This window comes from Myotis daubentonii, chromosome 6, assembly GCF_963259705.1.
Source record: "Myotis daubentonii chromosome 6, mMyoDau2.1, whole genome shotgun sequence".
Taxonomy (NCBI): domain Eukaryota; kingdom Metazoa; phylum Chordata; class Mammalia; order Chiroptera; family Vespertilionidae; genus Myotis; species Myotis daubentonii.
The window spans coordinates 12864487-12886446 of record NC_081845.1 but is presented as its reverse complement, the minus strand read 5'-3'; the positions used below and the strand labels follow the sequence as shown (position 1 = coordinate 12886446).

The 21960-nt window shown below is 38.7% G+C and overlaps 1 protein-coding gene across 12 annotated transcripts in view; it reads left to right on the top strand.

The window, feature by feature from the left end:
* FAM184A (family with sequence similarity 184 member A) overlaps window positions 1-21960 on the top strand; it is an 88174-nt gene that overhangs the window by 61027 nt on the left and 5187 nt on the right. For 6 of the 12 annotated variants that reach the window (XM_059700201.1, XM_059700200.1, XM_059700194.1 and 3 more), the window contains 6 exons: window positions 4557-4769; window positions 6796-6949; window positions 7097-7224; window positions 8749-8933; window positions 11860-12006; window positions 19930-20047. In XM_059700201.1, coding sequence (XP_059556184.1) covers window positions 4557-4769; window positions 6796-6949; window positions 7097-7224; window positions 8749-8933; window positions 11860-12006; window positions 19930-20047 — 945 coding nt within the window. Of the gene's footprint in view, window positions 1-4556; window positions 4770-6795; window positions 6950-7096; window positions 7225-8748; window positions 8934-9192; window positions 9231-11859; window positions 12007-12225; window positions 12309-15842; window positions 15918-19929; window positions 20048-21960 lie in introns of those variants that run through there. The other 6 variants (XM_059700199.1, XM_059700204.1, XM_059700203.1 and 3 more) reach the window with 4 other exon arrangements.

Sequence of the window (21960 nt, the reverse complement as noted above, 5' to 3'; positions counted from 1 at the left end):
AATGTCATATTTCTTCATAAGTTTCATCCTTAAGTAGTTCAACTGTGAGTCAAATTGTAGTCAAATCAACAGGGGAGCTCTTTTTTTTTTTTTTTTAATTAAATCTTTATTGTTCAGATTATTACATTTGTTCCTTTTTTTTTTTCCCCCCATAACTCCCCTCCTCCCAGTTCCCGCCCCACCCTCCGCCCTCACTCCCCACCCACTGTCCTCATCCATAGGTGCACAATTTTTGTCCAGTCTCTTCCCGCATCTCCCACACCCCTTTCCCCCCCAAGAATAGTCAGTCCATTCCCTTTCTATGTCCCTGATTCTATTATAATCAACAGTTCATTCTGTTCATCAGATTATTTATTCACTTGATTCTTAGATTCACTTGTTGATAGATGCATATTTGTTGTTCATAATTTGTATCTTTACCTTTTTCTTCCTCTTCCTCTTCTTAAAGGATACCTTTCAGCATTTCATATAATCCTGGTTTGGTGGTGATGAACTCCTTTAGCTTTTCCTTATCTGTGAAGCTCTTTATCTGACCTTCAATTCTGAATGATAGCTTTGCTGGATAAAGTAATCTTGGTTGTAATTTCTTGGTATTCATCACTTTGAATATTTCTTGCCACTCCCTTCTGGCCTGCAAAGTTTCTGTTGAGAAATCAGCTGACAGTCGTATGGGTATTCCCATGTAGGTAACTGAGTTACTTTCTCTTGCTGTTTTTAAGATTCTCTCTTTATCTTTTGCTCTTGGCATTTTAATTATGATGTGTCTTGGTGTGGTCCTCTTTGGATTCCTTTTGTTTGGGGTTCTCCGCGCTTCTTGGACCTGTAAGTCCATTTCTTTCACCAGGTGGGGGAAGTTTTCTGTCATTATTTCTTCAAATAGGTTTTCAATATCTTGCTCTCTCTCATCTTCTGGCACCCCTATAATTCTGATGTTGGTACGCTTGAAGCTGTCCCAGAGGCTCCTTACACTATCCTCGCATTTTTGGATTCTTTTTTCATTTTGCTTTTCCCGTTGGATGTTTTTTGCTTCCTCGCAATTCAAATCATTGACTTGATTCTTGCGCTCCTCTGGTCTGCTGTCGGGCGTCTGTTTAATATTCGTTATTTCAGACCGTGTGTGCTTAATTTCTAGTTGGTTCCCCAATATAAGATCGAGGGTCTTATTAGTTTTCGTGTAGATCTCATTAAGTCTATCGGCAGCTTCTAAACAGTTCTTGAGAGACCTTAAAAGTGTGGTTCTGAACTCTATTTCTTCCATTGACAATTTTGTCCTGTTTCTTTGTCTCCGCATTTTGTTATGCTTCTTTGGTGCACCCCCTAGTGGTCTTTGTTCGCAGTCTTATAGATAAATCTTGATTGTTGTAGCTAATTCCAGGGAGGGTTTGACCTCCAGGCCAAGTGGCTATGAGAATCAGCTGTGTCAGCAGTGAGAGAACTTCTGTCCTCTAGGGAAGTGCTAATCTAGCCTTTGCCTGAGGCTATCCGGTAAATGCCTCTGTGCAGGGCTTGGGCGGGGCGGGTCGCACAGGATCAACAGGGTGGGCCGGAGAGAGCAGTTATGGCGGCTCTCAGTCCTGTCCCTAGGGGCTCTGCCTCTCTGAGTCCCAGCACCCGCTGCTAAGCTGGGAGAGAAAGCTGCCCTCGCTCTGACCGAAGCCAGACAGTCCGCTTCTCCCGTTTGAGCCTGGGTCCCTAAAGACTCGCCTGTATCTGGAGCTCAGAGTCTGCGACTCCCTCCCGATTGAAAACAACAACCGCGCCCTCCGCCGCCAGCCCGCTCCGCGCACTCCGCACCTCAGAATTTGACTTAAGCACTGCGCCTCCTCTGAGTGTCGGTATGCGTTTCTCTTTCCTCCTAGTTGTAGGACTTCCACTCAGCCAGCGTTCCTGTGGTTCTGGGTGATGTCCGTTCCGTGTTTTAGTTTCACTTTTGAAGTAGTTGTTCAAAGCAGCAAACTCCAGCGTTAACCTATGCCGCCATCTTGGTTCTCCTCGGGAGCTCTTTTTGATGTGTGAACTTTTGCAGTAGGTATTGCTGAATTAAGAGCCACTGCTGGGAACTGATTCGTTTCTTACTAACCTAAGTGCACACTTAATTAGAGGACAGGATCCAGGGCCACTGCTAGCCCATATGGTGGTGCCTATGTGCACATGAGAAACACATGCCCATTCTCTTTGGGGGGACACATGCATCCCAGGGCGGACAGCTTGGTGAGCAGTTGTTCCGCTGGGTGGGTTTTAGTCCTCACTTGGACGAGGGCCAGGTAATAGCTTTGATTACCAATCCTTTTTTTTCCATGCAACATAGTCTTTTCCTTACATGTGTTCTGACAGGTTGTCACATGGCAGTCACGTGAATTCCCATGCTAGGCCTGGGACTAGAGTTGATTTGGGGAAGACAGTGGGTTGGTTCCTTCTCTGTTTCAAGAACCAGCTAGCTGAGAAGAAAATGACTGCTAGTTACATATCTGTGTTTACAAACACACATTTTTGTTCTTTTTACTATTTTGTGATTTATTATTTTTTTCTTTCTGGGTTGTCCTTACTGCTCATTTCATCCTGATCTTCTTTGCATAAAATGGTGAGAAATCACAGAGTGTAATTTGTCTTGGGTTCCTAATTCCAAGTGTGGCCTGAGCTGTGCTGTGACATTCTCCTGCCATTTTCACACTTGCAGGGTTTATTTCCATCTGTAAATCATGGGTGCTCCTGCCACTTAAAGGTGCGAGGGGGGTGGGGGTGGGGGATGGGGCATTGCGTGGAGTTAGAGCGCTGCAGTTCCACTAGATTCCAGTCACATGAAGTAACCTCCAAAACCTTGGGTTTGTGTAGGAATCATTAAGCAGAATTCATGTAACTTTCAGTAGGTAGTCACTCCTTTGGAAATACATTAAAACGGATTGAACATCCATGTCAGCTGTGTCATTTCTCACCAGCGCTTGACTTTCTTCATAAAGGCATGTGCTAACCTTTACAACTAAACCCAATTTAGAACTTTGTCGAAAACCCTCCCAGACGTTTAGTTAGTTATCCACCCAACGTCAATGTAGCCTCTGACCGTTTCCTGCTGCTTGCCTCTGACCTTTCTGTCTTCCAGTTCCTCCTTTCTTATTTTGCATCTCTAGTGATTCTCCACCCTTTCTCTTCCTTGGCCAGTGCCTTCCTCTGTGCGGTGGGAGGCAGCCTATATCTGCCTTTCATCACTCAAATGAGTCTTTTCCCTTTTTCAAAAGCTCACTATGAAGCTTCCTCTTCCCGTTGGCTTTCCTGGCCGCAGGAGCTGTTTTACTTGCGTATGAGCACACATAGTGTCCTAAGTTACTACACTTGACAACTTTTATCCCTTTCCCCTGAGCTCCCCTTAGATTCAGACTTCTGTTAGAATATGGCTATGTAGTTCCTGTATAGGGGAAGTATACATATATATTTATACACATATTTCGTGTCTTTATCTTTTAAAAAGGACTTAATTTTAAGTATTTTAAGACACCCAGAAGCAATGCAGACATTGAGGGTGATATCTGTTTTCAAAAGGAGTAACAAATCAGTTTTCAATAGTGAAATAAAGGCCCCTGTCATTATTATAAGGATATAATTAGAGCAGCGATGGCGAACCTTTTGAGCTCGGCATGTCAGCATTTTGAAAAACCCTAACTTAACTCTGGTGCCGTGTCACATATAGAAATTTTTTGATATTTGCAACCACAGTAAAACAAAGATTTATATTTTTGATATTTATTTTATATATTTAAATGCCATTTAAGGAAGAAAAATCAACCAAAAAAAATGAGTTTGCATGCATGTAACCTCTGACACACGTGTCATAGGTTTGCCATCACTGAACTAGAGGATTGTGGGATGGTTATGATTTTTAAAAAGCTTGAAGGTTTGCAAGGTTTTTGAGTTAAATAAAAACTCAAAAATCTTTTTTTTAAACAAGGATTCTAAATTATGAGCTGATAAATCTTTTAAAGAGCAGCTTTTTAATCCTCAAATCATCTTAGCTAACATTTATTGAGCACTACTACATTCCAGGAACTGTTCTAAGTGAACGACGCATAGTAACATACTTCATTCTCACACAGAGGTGTTGATACTAGCAAGTGGTGAGGCTCAGATTTTAACTCAGAGCCCACAGTCCAAACAACTCAACATTACTACCTCACAAATAAGCAGTTTAACTTTTCATACTATCTCTTTGAAGTGACTATAATCTAAATACATTAGTTGACTTTTGTTTTAATTTCATATTGTGAATATTTATTGCAGTACAACATAGATGTTCATTATATTTCTAAATGTGAGCTTCAGTGTTCTTTAGTCTACAAACTTAATGTCACTAAATTCTATTTTTAGGATAACGACTAAAAAATAGAATTGAAAGCGGTACTACCTAAAGATTAGATACCGATGACATATGGTAAACATTTTAAGGTATTTTCTTAAGGCGGTTGTTTTACTCCAGTGGATATTGTTGAAATGCTTCCCCCTTCGATTAGCAGTTTGTGAAATGTGCCTTGTGTTTCTTCTTCACCGTGTCCCGTCCTGTGGCACAGATCTCCTTGCTGAAACAGAACCTGGAGCTGCAGCTTTCCCAGTCCCAGACTTCTTTGCAGCAACTGCAAGCCCAGTTCACACAAGAACGACAACGACTTACACAAGAGCTTGAAGAATTAGAGGAACAACATCAACAGAGACACAAGTCTTTAAAGGAAGCACATGTGCTTGCGTTTCAAACTATGGAAGAAGAAAAGGAAAAGGAACAAAGAGTAAGATTAATGTGATGTCTCTTCAGATGAAGTCCAGCCGCCTAATAATAATTAGCCTTCAAATTCTTACCAGTGTTTTAACTTGAGGAAACTGTGTGTGTGGCTTTATTTCAAGGTGTTTTCTGGTATAAGACTTTCTGTAGGGGTCACAGTGTTTAAACATAAACAGTAGTTATACACTATCGCAGACAAGTTAGACTAGGGCTTATATATTATATCTGTTTTCCATTACATGGCCAAGTTCATGATGAGACTAATAGTCCATCTGGTTTGTTATAGAGTTAACAGTGATTAAATAAGTTTAGTATGGTTTGACTGAGCTGTTACCACTATAATCACTTAATACTATCTTGAAATGACAGTAGTCTTTCATCAAATTTTTAGTGTTTCTCTTTCAGGCTGGATCTTCAAAAGGCATGTATTCCAAATAATTTATATTTTTTTTAACCCCGATTTTTTTCCTCACACATATAAAAAAATGTACAAAACTCGCAGTGAAATTACAGACATTTGAAAATAGTGCAATCCAGTATGTACAGCCCAAAGGCTATATGAAAAATAGTGATATAAACAAATCACTCAGCAGATATTTAAATCAAATAGATTTATGCATATAGAATCTCCCCGTATCCATTACTCAGTTCTTTGTTAAAATTGTAGTTTGACATAGTCCTACTGTGATTAATTTTGGTATAGTTTATTTCTTAACACTGTATTTTCCAATTTCTCCTAAGGACCTTATGGTAATTAAGATAAAGATTGATAGAAAAATACAGTTTTACTAATAATAATTTACAATATCTATAATCATTACAGATATAAGTTGTCTCTTAATTCTTTATCTGGGAGCAGGCACTATTATATAAGAAGTGTTATGTTATAAAGAAATTAAAACAAGAAAGTTCCATCCTTTTAAAAACAGTTCACTTAATACAGTAAGATGAAGTCTCTTGATCTGGTCAAGGAAGTTCCTTTGGTTAAAAATGCGGCCTATTGCATTGCTAAGTAATCTATTCGTTGGATGCCATTTGTGAATTGGAGTAACACAAAAGCTCTCATTTAGTACTTTAATTTTACACATTCAGTCCTTTCAAAACTAATCATTTTTAAAAGAAATCAGAATCTGCGATTTTATTGTTGATGATTAGGTAGCCAAGCTACCCAAGTAATGTTGTCTAAACTAAAAGTACCGTATTTTACCCTATTCAGCGTATGTTTTATTTTTCAGAAATAAAAACACTTTTTAAAACAGTGTACAAAAGTAGCCAAATACTAATTTGTAAAAACAGCATTTTAGAATAATGATTAAAGAAATGCTGCCCTAGTTATAATACAGTAGCTTTCCCAGAAACCTTTCATGTGACAGGTTACAGCCAGATAACCCCCTCCTGGCACAGTTCACTCTCTAAACCTGAAGTACCTGAGTTCTGTCTTTTCCCCTGTGGCTATAGTCTTAGCCACATGCAGTCTGTTCTCTCTGGTTAGGCTTCTGAAACGAATCACACAAAAAGCTTTGGTTTCCTGTTTCAGCTGCCTCTTCTCGGAGCCTTTGCTTCTGTTCACAGGTGCAGTCATAAAGAAGGACTATAGGAGGTAGCTACACAATATTGGATATGTATAAGCGCCCCCATCTCTTCTTCCCTGATCCGAAGATTTTTTCATGTTAATACCCTCATCTTGTTTTTTCTAAGTCTGAAAGAAGAATTATTCATTGATTTCAGGTGGTTCACACCTGTTAGCAGCTTTAGAAATGTCTTTATTGAAAACTGCTTTAGGGCGAGAGTCCATATTCCAATTCAAACACAATATATTGAGTCAAACTAGTTTCATGACGATTAGTTTATTGTTTAAAGTGGCTCTACTAATTTATGTTTTAATGGTGATTATCTTCAATTTTCTGGTAAATGAATTAAAAATGCCTTGTTTTTCTTAAGTAATAATTGGGTTTGGTAATTATTTTATTTTTATTTGCAGTTTTCTTCCTATAGTCTAACATAATAATTTGAATATCTTTCTACTATTGTAGGCTCTTGAAAATCATTTACAGCAAAAACATTCTGCAGAGCTTCAGTCATTAAAAGATGCACACAGAGAGTCAATGGAGGGCTTCCGGGTAGAAATGGAGCAGGAACTCCAGACTCTTCGGTTTGAATTAGAAGATGAAGGAAAGGCGATGCTTGGTATTCTGAATGGGTTATAATCTTGTCATATTAATTTGCACATTCTTCTACTTAAAAATTTAACATGAAATCACAATTTTTTTTAAATATATGTATCTGTAATATTTTTTAAAATATGCTAAACCTCTTTTTATCCTTGGATTCCAGCTTCTTTACGTTCAGAACTAAACCATCAACATGCAGCTACAATTGATTTGTTATGGCATAATCATCACCAAGAATTGGCCGCTGCTAAAATGGAGTTAGAGAGAAGCATAGACATCAGCAGGAGACAGGTAGAGAAAACATTCTGTTCTGTGATTATTTCTTAAATGTGAGTAGATTTGAAGGTTCACAATTCTCTGAAAATTATTTTATAATAACTAGTATTTTTAAGTTATTATTATTTACTATCTAGATTTTTTAGACAGTGCAATGAAGGCTATTATTGGTTTACTAGAGGCCCAGTGCATGAAATTCATGCACTTGGAGAGGTCCCTCAGCCTGGTCTGCACCCTCTCGCAGTCCAGGAGCCCTTGGGGGATGTCCAACTGACGACTGGCAGTCAGACATCCTTAGCGCTGCTGCAGAGGTGGGAGAGGCTCCCGCCACTGCTGCTACGCTTGCCAGCTGTGAGCCTGGCTTAGGGCTTCTGGCTGAGCAGCGCTCCCCCTTTGGTAGCACACTGACCACCAGGAGGCAGCTACTGCATTGAGCGTCTGCCTCCTGGTGGTCAGTGTGCATGTCATAGTGACCATTCGTTCCACAATTTAGTCGATTTGCATATTATCCTTTTATTATATAGGACTAGAGGCCCGATGCACGAAGATTCGTGCAAGAATGGGCCTTCCTTCCCCTGGCTGCCGACACTGCCTTCGCTCCGGCCCGGAGCTGCCTTTCTGCCTTCCCACACTGCCCAGAGTCCCAGAGCAGCTGGGGTGATGAGGAACGCTCCTGGCCACTTGGCGCCTGCACATGCAAATTAACCCAACAGCTTTGTCCGGCTAATTTGCATACTCACTCCTGATTGGCTGGTGGGCATTGTGAAGGTACAGTTAATTTGCATCTTTCCCTTTTATTAGTGTAGATTAGACTTATGAATTTTACTTTATTAGTCTTCAGCTATGTTAAATGACTAGCCTAAATTTTCTTTTCATTACTAGAAAGTTTTAAATGAGCAACCTTATAATCATGGACGGAAGTTATATTTTCTTCAAGTGGACTGCTAACATTGAAATCAATGTCTAGCTAGGCCTGTAGAACTTTAGAAAACTGACTTCTAAGAAAACAGAAGGAAATTTCTCTTTCAGACAAGATAACTGCATTTACTTCAGTGGCCTTTGGACATAGTCTGCTTTCTAAGCCATGGGATATGTGTGTATGTGTGTTGGGATGGCCTCCATAGATGTGGGTCCTTTTTAGGTTGAAGGACAATGGTGCCAGCATCCTATTGTAGACCACATAACTTGTTGAGCATGTGAGAGCCCTGTGTTCTAACTTCAGTTCTGCCATTGATTATAAATCTTCCTTGGACAAATCATCTCTTGGGTTTTAGTCTGCTCATCTGTAAAATGAGGGAAATGTGCTTTTATGGTCTTTTGGGTCTCTTGTAGCTCTGACATTATTGAAGCTGTAGGCATATAAACACTTATAAATACGGAAAGAGAAGAGGCCTTGACATGTTCTCATTTCAGCAGTTCGCTTTTGAAGTAATGCCAGATGTGTTACATTTGACATTCCAGTGTTCCATTTTCTTTCCCTCAGATAAACACAGAAAGCAAATATGTAGAAAACTTTTAAGAATTATTTGCATTTTGCAGAGTAAGGAGCAGATGTGCAGAATAACAGATCTACAAGATGAATTAAGGCACAGAGAGCATCACATCTCTGACTTGGATAAGGAGGTACAACACCTTCATGAAAATATAAGTGCCCTAACCAAAGAATTGGAATTTAAAGGGAAAGAAATTCTCAGAATACGAAGTGAATCTAACCAACAGATGAGGTATGTATGCCACTATTATATCAGGATGAATTTGCAGTGTTATCTGACAGACTGTTGTGATGGTATTTAGCAATACAGGCCTATTTTTATGACTAGACTGTCTTCTAATAAGTTATTGAAGACCACTTTTGACCTTGTTGACTATGTTATAATCTAGAACGTAGATGAAATGTTATATTTTGAATGATGTGTATGCATTCATCCACTTTGGCAATTGTATAAAATTAACTAAATCCTTTTAAAATGTTATTTCAAAAAGCATTAAAGGAGACAACTTTAACAAGCTGGAAGATTAAAGTGAGTAACTTACTTTAGGTTATTTCCATTAGTTTCCTATATATTGCACCTAAAGCCATTTCAAATCTGGTAGAATATAGAAAGTTTGAAAGCTTGACTCGAGAATAACATTTTCTTTTTTTTTTATTTTTTTTTTTATTTTTTTATTTTTTTATTGCTTAAAGTATTACAAAGGGTATTACATATGTATCCATTTTATCCCCCCGCCCTAGACAGTCCCCTAGCCTCCCCTATCACCCAGTGTCTTATGTCCATTGGTTATGCTTATATGCATGCATACAAGTCCTTTAGTTGATCTCTTACCCCCCTACCTCCTGCCCCCCAACCCTCCCCGGCCTTCCCGCTGCAGTTTGACAATCTGTTTGAGGCAGCTCTGCCTCTGTATCTATTATTGTTCAAAAGTTTAGAATGGTCTCTATTGTCCATGAATGAGTGAGATCATGTGGTATTTTTCCTTCATTGACTGGCTTATTTCACTTAGCATAATGCTCTCCAGTTCCATCCATGACGTTGCAAATGGTAAGAGTTCCTTCCTTTTTACAGCAGCATAGTATTCCATCGTGTAGATGTACCACAGTTTTCTAATCCATTCATCTACTGATGGGCACTTAGGCTGTTTCCAGATCCTAGCTATGGTGAATTGTGCTGCTATGAACATAGGGGTGCATATATCCTTTCTGATTGGTGTTTCTGGTTTCTTGGGATATATTCCTAGAAGTGGGATCACAGGGTCAAATGGGAGTTCCATTTTCAGTTTTTTAAGGAAACTCCATACTGTCTTCCATAGTGGCTGCACCAGTCTGCATTCCCACCAGCAGTGCACAAGTGTTCCTTTTTCTCCACATCCTCTCCAGCACTTGTCGTTTGTTGATTTGTTGATGATAGCCAGTCTGACAGGTGTGAGATGGTACCTCATTGCTGTTTTGATTTGCATCTCTCGGATGATTAGTGACTTTGAGCATGTTTTCATATGTCTCTTGGCTTTCTGAATGTCCTCTTTTGAAAGGTGTCTATTTAGGTCCTTTGCCCATTTTTTGATTGGATTGTTTATCTTCCTTTTGTTAAGTTGTATGAGTTCCCTATAAATTTTGGAGATTAGGCCCTTATCAGATATGTCATTGGCAAATATGTTTTCCCACACAGTGGGTTTTCTCGTTGTTTTGTTGATGGTTTCTTTTGCTGTGCAGAAGCTTTTTATTTTGATGTAGTCCCATTTGTTTATTTTTTCTTTAGTTTCAAGTGCCCTAGGAGCTGTATCAGTGAAGAAATTGCTTCGGCATATGTCTGAGATTTTGTTGCCTTTGGATTCTTCTAGAATTTTTATGGTTTCCTGTCGTACATTTAAGTCCTTTATCCATTTTGAGTTTATTTTTGTGTATGGTGTAAGTTGGTGGTCTAGTTTCATTTTCTTGCATATATCTGTCCAATTTTCCCAACACCATTTATTGAAGAGACTCTCTTGGCTCCATTGTATGTTCTTGCCTCCTTTGTCAAATATTAATTGAGCATATTGGTTCGGGCCGATTTCTGGGCTCTCTATTCTATTCCATTGATCTATATGCCTATTCTTGTGCCAGTACCAGGCAGTTTTGAGAACAGTGGCTTTGTAATACAACTTGATATCTGGTATTGAGATCCCACCTACTTTGTTCTTTTTCAGGATTGCTGCAGCTATTCGGGGTCTTTTTTTATTCCAGATGAATTTTTGGAAAGTTCGTTCTAGATCTCTGAAGTATGCTGTTGGTACTTTAATGGGAAGTGCGTTGAATTTATAGATTGCTTTGGGTAGTATGGACATTTTAATGATGTTGATTCTACCAATCCATGAACACGGTATGTTCTTCCATCTGTTTATGTCTTCCTCTATGTCTTTTTTCAACGTCCTGTAGTTTTCTGAGTAGAGGTCTTTTACCTCTTTAGTTAAGTTTATTCCTAGGTAGCTTAGTTTTTTTGGTGCAATGGTAAACGGGATTGTTTTTATAATCTCTCTTTCTGAAAGTTCACTATTGGTGTATAGAAATGCCTCAGATTTCTTGGGGTTAATTTTGTATCCTGCTACATTGCCAAATTCATGTATTAAGTCTAGTAGCTTTTTGATGGAATCTCTAGGGTTTTGTATGTATAATATCATGTCGTCTGCAAATAAGGACAGTTTTACTTCCTCTTTTCCAATTTGGATGCCTTTTATTTCTTCTTCTTGCCGAATTGCAATGGCTAACACTTCCAGTACTATGTTGAACAGGAGTGGTGAGAGGGGGCATCCCTGTCTTGTTCCTGTTCTTAGGGGAAATGGTGTTAGTTTTTGTCCATTGAGTATGATGTTGGCTGTGGGCCTGTCATATATGGCTTTTATTATGTTGAGGTATGATCCTTCTACTCCCACCTTGCTGAGAGTTTTTATCAAAAATGGGTGTTGAATTTTGTCAAATGCTTTTTCTGCATCAATTGATATGACCATGTGGTTTTTTTCTTTCAATTTGTTTATGTGATGTATCACGTTTATTGATTTGCGGATATTGTACCATCCTTGCATCCCTGGGATAAATCCTACTTGGTCATGGTGTATGATCTTTCTGATGTACTGCTGGATCGAGAATAACATTTTCTTAACCAAAAATAAATTAAACAGGTTGCATGAACAAGATTTAAACAAGAGACTTGAGAAAGAGCTGGATGTCATGACAGCAGACCACCTCAGAGAGAAAAATGTCATGCGGGCAGATTTTAATAAGACTAACGAGCTACTCAAGGAAATAAATGCAGCTTTACAAGTGTCGTAAGTCACATTATATTAAAGAAAATTCATATGCCGATAATAACCTGAGGAGCACTGTGTCTTACCTCAGCTTAGCTACTCTTTTGAAGTAATTAAATGATACTTAAAAAAGGAAACAAGTGTATATTCCAGATGGTAATTGTGGTATGACATTTTTTAATTAGGGTCAGTCAGTCGAATGATTATGTTTATTAGCTGCTACTTCTATAATTCTACTAGGATGAGAATTTGTCTAAAGATTGTCCCTGAGGATCATGAACTGTCATCCATGGTGAAAACTCAAAAGATGTCCCCAATATAAGGTTAAGTATAAAGAGCATATTATGACCAGTAGATCATACTAATAATACATGTTTTATAAAAAGATCAAAAGATCTTAAAAAAACCAATACGAAATTTTAATGATAGTGGTTCCCTTTAGGGACTAGAATTAGGAGGTATTGGGGGTAAGGACAAGCAAAGACTTTCTTTTTAATGTTATATACTCTACTTAGATATTGTTTGAATGTCTATAATAAGCATTTGTTTTATGATTTTAAAAATCAATAAAGGTAAAATATAACAAATAAAGTCATACATAGTAACTAATATTATTAAAATGCAAATTTCTAATGGTTGCTTAATTTTTAAACAATGTTTAATAGCCCCTCTCTTTCCTAGACACTTATTTCATAAACTGCTGTAGTCAATGCAACTAGCATTTACTTCATCTCTGTGGCCCAAACCCTGGTCCTACTTAAGTTATCTCAGAATTAATCTACTCTAAACTGCTGTACACGGTTTATTCACCTTCAGTCTCTCCTTTTCCAATCCATTAATAAAAGGTCCATAAAAGATATATAATTATCTCTACATACGTCAATAAAGTCAAAATAGTGACTAATCCCATATCCTCAGTCTCAAAGTCAAAGTTAAAGTCATAGCTTCAATAAACTTTATTCTGCTTCCTCCGATAGTCACCTTATTCCCTGGCTGCTGCATTTGGCTCAGCCATACTGACCTTCTTGGTTTCTTTCTTAGTTTCTCAGCCCACGTACCCTTCTTTCCTATCTGTGTTGTCCTCTACCATCTAGAATAACCTCCTATGTCATTACTACCCTAGCTCCTTTCCTCAACCTAAAAATCATCTCCTCACATTTCACCCATTTAACCAATTAAGACTCACAGTATATATATATCAGCATATACTTGCATTCACGTAAACGGAAACACAATATAGACCTCCTGCCCTTGGCATTTACTTCAGCGGCCTCTGGATAAATGCAAATTTTCACATTAGTAGGCACTCAATGACTGTTTCATGAATAAACTTTTTTGAGGATTTTCTATAACATTTACCACTTCATAAAATTACTTTTGAAATAGTGAGGAGACCCATGAGATCATTTCCCCAGCCACAGTGATTTTTGTTGCTTGCAGTTATTGGAGGTAATTGGAGCCACAGTAAGAGCTCGGATACCTGCCATGTAGAAGCTCATAACCGCAGGCATTTTGCAAAAATGAGTTACAGTAGACCTCTGTGCCTTTGTCATGTGTGGGGAGAGCTCCACGTTCCCATCTGTTGCTCATGGGGATGGGCTTCTTGCGACAGCCCAAGACAAGGAATTTTCTGAGACTCACACCAGAGGATGAGGTGCTGTAGAAAGCTTCATTTCTGTGAATCAAACCCCTGAGTTTCTGAGGTCCCATTTCCCTTTGTTGGACCAAGGAAGAAGCGTAGCTGTGGCTTCAGTGGAGCAGTATCCAGTCCAGCATCGGGCTAGCTTGGGTTGTGTTCCCTGTTGCAGCCCATCAGTCCATTGTGTGAGGGGTCTGCGTGGCTATGGGCCACATGGACGAATGCAAAAGAGCCAAGAGCACGAGCTCCTTTGTTTAGGGGATTATGTGTTTCCACATTTTCCTGGGCTTGCAGTGGCCCCGCCTATTCTGGCCAAGGATCTCTGTTCCCCGGTGTGACTGACAGTCACCTTCCTTAGTCACCCCAACTTCACTGCACATGCATCTTTCTCCCTTTGGTTGGGCCCCTTTCCCCAGTGATCTGTGGGGAATGGGCCGATGGTTCCCTGAGGAGTGTGAAACTGCGACTTCCTGGAGAACCTGCCCAAATGGCCATGCTAATAATGCCTGGCCTCCCTTCTGCTCCTTTCCTATCTATAATATTAAAAGCGTAATATGCTAATTAGACCGGACAGCCAAACTACCTTCCAGACGACCTTCTGGATGAAGCCAGGGCTGCAAGGGCCGAGCCCCTCGCACGAATTTTGTGCATCGGGCAACTAGTTATTAATAACTAGTTAATTACAGCAGTATCACCTTGACTCTCCTTTTTCCTGCCCTCGGTGTTATTTATCAGGCTGAGGCTGAAGTCCTGGCAACCCCCACTGTATATGCTAAGAAAGCATGCTTACAGAAAGAATGACCTCTGTCTGTCCTGTGCCCTGTCTCCTTAGGAATGTTAATTTACAAAGAGCAAAGGTTATGTTTCTGTTTTCACGTTAATTCTGTTTTATATGGTTTTGTACATTATGGATTTTCAGTAGGTAGTAAATCACTAACTTAGCTTTTCTATTATGATCATTTTTAGTAAGTGAAGAATTAGTATTACTCATAAGTAAAATACTTTATTACTTTTCTAAATGTACCATCTGTTTTATACTTCAACTAGGTTTATGCTAAACAATCATACTTCCTTTCTCACCAGAAACTTGCTGCCATCATCTGATTGCTTCTAGCTTTAGGTGTTTACTCTTTTAGTTTATAACAAACAAACGTTTCAGATCAGCACTGTCCAGATTCTTCTGTGATAATGAAAATGTCCAGTATCTGCTCCATGTAATACAGTAGCTATAATGCTCTTGAACATTTGAACTGTGGCTAGCTAGACTAAGGAATTTATTTTTTAAAGTTTCAGTTGATTTTACTTAATTTAAATGTAAATACCATAAATACCCACACGTGAGCTAGTAGCTCGTATATTAGAAAACACAGTTTTTAGACTATTGGATAATTCTGCCCCATATTCTTAAAGGCATCCTGCTTAGATCTGCTGAATGGCTCGCATTTAGACAGAGATGGTGAGCAGGAAGTGTCCATCCCAGCTTTAGGAGCTGGGGGGGAGGGGACAACACTGGACTATTCCCAGTCTGTCCCAAAGGACTACAGGTACATTTTTGAAGTTCCTAAATCAACTGCATGCTGGCTTTCAAACTTCAAAATCAGAAAACCCCTGGGTCTTTGGAAGTGGGTGGTAGTGGAGGGGAACATGTGTCAGCCTCCTGGGCTGAAGCCTGGAGCCAGGAGCCTCTGGAGCAGCTGGAAGGCTCTTCTGTCCCTGCCCCAAATCCCGCTGGATTCCAAGGAAGAGGGGGCAAAAGATTGACAGGATGGAAAGTGCTCTCTAAACATTGTAGAAATGGTGATAAGAGTTCTGTATCTCATGGAATGAATACTAGAAATCCTCTTCTGTTGAGCTGGGTATTAAAGTTTTCTTAGATTTTCAGACATTCTATAGAAATATTTTTTTAAAAAAAATATATCTTTATTGATTTCAGAGAGAAAGGGGGAGGGAGAGAGAGAGAGATAGAAACATCAATCATGAGAGAGAATCATTGATGGGCTGCCTCCTGTACACCCCCTACTGGAGATCGAGCCCACAACCCCTGCATGTACCTGACTGGGAATTGAACCGTGACCTCCTGGTTCATCGTTGATGCTCAACCACTGAGTCACGCCGGCTGGGCTACAGAAATATTTTTGTTTTCTTGAGTGATATAGTATATTGGTAAAAAAAAAACTTCTAGCTAATTAAAAAACCTCATGGTTTTTGTTTGTTTTAGAAACAAATGAGAGAATGGGCTGTTTTAAAGAACTCTGTTTAAGCGAAATGTAAACATACACTAGAATGGCAGATCTTTATTATGCAAAAACAGTCTATTTTACATTAACCTCTCACTATACTGATGCAAAAAAGATAATTTCTTCTTGGAGGAAATACTGAGTTTTTGTACTCGGACTTTAAGTAGGTCCGTAACCCCTAATTAAAAAGAAGCACCCCACCACATCAGAATTACTTAGTCTTTAAAAGTTGTTTGAATTCTCTTAGCTGTTGCTTTCTGTTGTTGTCCTTTGGTTCTTAAATTACCATTCAGGTTATTTTCATAAACTTTGTGAGATAAGGATGTAGTAGTCCCATTGTCACAAGTCATCTGGGTCCACAATTTTTGGGGGGGAAAAAAGGTTGCCATTGAATTGCTTTAGTTACTACTTTTCCTGCAGGCTGTAGAGAAGGATGGTATAACCGAGTTCTTTTGTCTTTATACAATTAAAATCCTATATAATAAAAGGCTAATATGCAAATAGACCCAACGGTGGAACTACTAGTTGCTATGATGCGCACTGACCACCAGGGGGCAGATGCTTAACGCAGGAGCTGTCCCCTGGTGGTCAGTGTGCTCCCACAGGAGGTGTGCTGCTCAGCCAGAAGCTGGGCTCACAGCTGGTGAGCACAGCAGCAGTGGCGGGAGCCTCTCCCGCCTCCATTGCAGCGCTAAGCCATCAGTTGGACATCCCCCCAAGGGCTCCCGGACTGCGAGAGGGCGCAGGCCAGGCTGAGGGACCCTCCCCCACTCCCCAGTGCACTGGGCCTCTAGTTCTAAAATATACGTGTGCCTAGCAATACCTTTGTTTGGCTTCAAACTCTCAATTTACTGATATTTTTGTCAATTATTTATTTTAAAAAGCAGCATGGAAGGACTATTAACTTGGAAACTTTTAAAAATACAGTTTTATACAGATTTTTAGGCATTTATATTTTATTTTATTTCATTTTTTAAGATATATTTTATTGATTTTTTTTTTTACAGAGAGGTAGGGAGAGGAAAAGAGAGTTAGAAAAATTGATGAGAGAGAAACATCAATCAGCTGCCTCCTGCATACACGCTACTGGGTATGTGCCCACAACCAAGGTACATGTCCTTGACTGGAATTGAACCGGGGACCCTGCAGTCCACAGGCCGACGCTCTATCCACTGAGCCAAACCGGTCAGGGCAGCATTTATATTTTAGGTTTGTGTTGTCTATGAATCATAGACATTGACCTATATATTCTCAAGTCCAAAAAATAAAAATAAAATAAAATAAATCAGTGCATACCTGGGGAGAACCCAACAGTGACCCTGAATGGTAATTTTCTATATTCTGCTTCTGTCTATTCTCTTTTGTATTACTTTTAATGGGAATCCATATTTTGAGTGAAAAGACTATATGTACTTGTATGGTTACCTCAAGGCAGTTATTTCCCTCACATTTCCTTTGGGAATTTGGTTATTTCTGGTTACCTCTGATATTATTTTCTTAATATTTTTAATTGGTTCATTTTAACTTAAAAATTTAACAGAAAAACTTATCTCTACAGTAAAATCATAATCACTACTGAAAAATTATATCTATTATTCAAAATAGAGGTTAAGCTATAGTTATATAAATGTAAATTCTGTGAAAATAAAACAATATTATTAGATTCTAGCTAGCATGATGGTCATGGCTTGCCTGAGTGTTGTGAAACAGGGTATGAAGCATATATTATGAAGGTTCTTTAAGATATATGGACCCAAACAGACTTTCTTCTTCTTGTGATCAGAAAGACTAAAGGAGAACAAGTTAAAAATCATCTCCTGTACCTTCAATCACTCACCCCTAAGCTTTGGGAAGCCATGCCGGCTTAGAATATTGTGTGAGGCAAGTGAAGAAGGAAGTTAACTAGTGTTGACTTGAAGTGGTATCAAAATAGGACCAAGTGTTCTTCCTATTAGAATTTCAAAAGACTAATAATTTTGAAAATATTCTTGCAAGTTAAATCCATATCATATTACTTGTTTTCTCCTTTAATGCTTTCCCATTTGTATTTATGTTGATTCTGTCTGTCCAGTTTAATGAATTATTTTTTCCCCTTTAATATCCAGGTATTTGAAAAAATTTTTCATGATGTAAGGGTATTTTGTGGAGAAGATTAACTGATAATTTTGTAGGTAAAGAATGTTTAAGCTAAATGAAAACAAATATTAGAATTTAGGTTCAGAGCAGACCTTTATTATGCAAAATGGTAGCTTGGGAATTGTAACTGATTTTAGACTCACTTTACGTTACCTTCTTACTGTTCTAGATCAGCGATTTTCAACTGGTGTGCCACAGAATTTTTAAAACATACAATACCTAACTGTTTAGTCAGGAGTACTGACCTCTTTTCCCTCAGATTGTCAAATAAAATAATGAGAACAACCAACACAGGAGCAGTTCTGTGCGAATGAATCAAAATGATACCTATTTTTTTTGTCAGATCAGCAAAAAAATAATATATATTTTGGTGTCCTGCAGAATTTTAGCAGTTTATGTGTGCCATGAGATGAAAAAGTTTGAATATCGCTGTATTAGAACAAAAGATAGATATAGTTTGTGTGTGTTTTGGGGGCGGGGGCGCGGTTAGCGACCACTAACAACCAAGTATTCTCGTTCAGCTGCAAGTAGTTCTTGTTACCTTGCTTTTGATGATAAGGAAAGTACTCCAGTGGCATCTTGTGGCTACTCCGGTGTTAAACCCAAATACCTTTTTCTTTGGTTTCTCAAGCTTCTTAAAACCTTTGCCCATAAAATATAGAAAGTTTTGTCCATAAAATGCCGTATTGTGATAAAAGCAAGGTCACTTTATGTGAGCTCGGTGAATCACAGTTTCCGCTCATTCTGCATTGTCACAAAAGAACAAAAATAGAGATAGTGGAACCTCACACTGAACTGACAAAATCCCATCTGATCTGAGACTGTTACTTCCTAACCCCACACCTCTTGTCACCCTCATCCCTCCCCACCTCCAGGTTAGAACTTTAGCTATGGGACTGGATAGAGGACCAAATATGTTATCTGCGCACCTTTAGCTTGGGCTGAGGTAGCGGAGGAGTTTACTGAAATGACTAAAATACAGAGATTCTGATACTGCTCTGGAATTAGGGGATGGGCATGGGTTACCAGTTCCTTGAAGACAGATCATCTACAAATTCATCTTGTTGATTGAATAAATTTTTCTGTGAATCTTCATTAATCATAATTTTATTGAGCTTAAGTTTTATCCCTTTTATTCTAAAAACTATAATGATTTTTTAATTGTTCTAATTATTTAAAATTTCTAAAGTGGAAAGTGCTTTTCCCAAACTAAGCCAGCAGTTTCCATTTGTATCTTCTGAATTCTGCCCTGTTCTGAAATGTTAGACTCTTCAGAGTCCATGTCTCCTCTGCTCATAAATGCAGCCTCTATTCTAGTCTTCAGTGCCTTCGGTCCAGTTACCTTGTCATTTCATTCACGGCAGACGAGGCCTAGAAGGACATACAACGTTCTTAACCCTGATAAACCTTTTTCACCGTGCATATGGATTAGCTGATAACAGCATTTGAAAACTGAATTTCTTATAGACCAGGAAAGAATGATTTCATGTGTGTATCCCTTGTTTCCCTTTCCTCTGTTTTTTTTTTCTTGTCCCTTTTGTATATGTTACCAAGCCTTATGTCATAACACAATGTTGTATTTGTGGTGAGTTCTAATAGTAAGCCTACATTTCCAGCTAATTTAGTAGCATTCAGCATATCATTTCTTGTACAGAGCTTACCTTACTTTAATCCCATATACTCTTGGAATGGCATAAAATGAATGAATTATTCAAAAAGTACACAGCAAAGCTTTTAATAGCATCTAACCCTGGAGAGTTTTTAATACCGCTTTAGTTCTTGAAATAGTCCTATAATTATCCTCTAAAGTTTTAAGGAAAAAGTTTGGTTTTTAGTTTTTGTGTGTATTCAGCTGGACTAATATGAAAAACTGTAGGTATTACCAAACCTTGCTGAGTCATCTTACTGAGCTAAAGATTTTCTTGTTTTTAGACTAGAAGAAATGGAAGAAAAATATCTAATGAGAGAGTCAAAACCAGAAGATGTACAGATGATTACAGAATTAAAAACCATGCTTACAGAAAGGGACCATGTCATAAAGAAACTAATTGTAAGACATTTTGTTTTTGGTGTAACCATGTAGTAAATCAATACACTGTTGATTGGGGAAATATTTTTAAGTAATGCTAAACAAAAATTGAAAGTATAACCTATGTGCATTGTGATTGAAAGCTTATTAAAATGTCATGAACAAGGGAAAGAAATTCTAAGTAATTTTAACATTTAAATTTGGTGCCTCTTTTTTCAGTATTTTTAGTGCATATCAAATGTTTAATAATATGTCATTGTCAATGTATAGTTAATGTTCTGTTGAAGTGTCTGTATTATACATGCAGAATTAGAATTTGGTAGGAAAGAATAGTCAGCGCACTAAAGCATTAGTCTGCATTGTACTCTTGTAGGTTAGCCAGTTAATTTCCTAAACTGTGTTCCGTGGAACCCTGTTCCCATGGACGAAAGGTGTCACGACGAAGTCTAAGCTACAGGCTCTCTCTCGAAGATTCTCAGTTCACATTGAGGTGTTAGGGGTTCTGAGAAATCCATCAGGGAAGAAAATACAAACTTGACAAATACACTGTTTTCTTTAAAGCCATTATTCCTTAAGAATAAAAAGTACACAATAATTTTAAAACCCATAAAACATTTCACAGTCTTCTAAAATTACATGTTCTGATCCGCAATTAACATATTGCCTTTTACTGCCTCTGACGTGAGAAATCTTTCAGAGTAAAGCTAGAAATTGAATACTCATCATTCTACCTGCTCCTCGATCCCTTCAATGAAAAACTTTGGATGTCAGCGTGCAAAGAGAGCCTAAGAGCACTTATTTCTGACGTCCTTTTCCATTAACACATCTCTTCTAGCATCCAGACCTAGACAACAACAAGTCTGTTGTCAGGTTTAGAAGTTCCTGCCAAAAGCAACAGGCGGTCAGTAGACTGGGGTTTGTAGATGAGCCCAGGAGCAGGCATTGGAAAGATAGAGCATGTGCTGTGCTGCTTCTACACATGAACCGCCCAGTTCTGCAGGCAGTGTGAGCATGGGCACAGGCCTCACAGAGTGTTCTGTCTGATAGCAGTAGATTCATGGAAAATTACCTGACATTCCAGGCACAAATTAGCAAGCGTATTGCATATACATGCAGAATTAGAATTGGGTAGGAAAGAATAGTGCACTCATGCATTAGTCTGCATTGTACTCTTGTAGGTTCGTCAGTTAATTTCCTAAACTGTGTTCCGTGGAACCCTGTTCCCATGGACAAAAGGTGTCACGACGAAGTCTAAGCTACAGGCCCTCTCTCGAAGATTCTCAGTTCATCTATGGTCCATAGAAATAGCTGTTGATTTTCTAGCTCTTACTGAGTGTTACAGATAAAATTGTATTTTTTTCCTCACAACAGGGTAGGTATTAGACTTCAAAGAGTAAAGTAAGTTTCCAAAGCAACACAGTGTGTGACAAAGCCAGGAATCTAGCCATGGGTTGTTCCACTCTCTTTCCACTACACCCCGATTCTGTGGACTGGGAGGCACAGGGGCTAAAATTAATGATGAAAATGATGATAGTGGTAACTAAGAGAGAGATGAAGAATCTAGTTCTACTAGAGCACAATCCTACATCTCACACGGTTCCATTTACTTCTGTTTACTTCCACCTGTCCGGTTGTTCAGTTAGCACATGTTGTTTGTGAAGACAAAGGCAAAGTGTTTGTCTGTGTATGGGCTGTTCACTGTGTCTCTGTCTGTGCTTACAACTGCCGTCATACATTGATGTCTCAGAGAGGAGCTTAGACAAGATCAACTATCCTTCCAGGACTCAAGAATAATGCTATATCCTAGTGTCATCTTCCCATGTGGAAACAACTCAACCGTGCACACAGCTCCACGAATGCAGGTTAAGCTGGCCCAAACTGCACAGTCAGCCCTTTGCAACATGGATGGGAACACCTAAAACATTTACACCCAG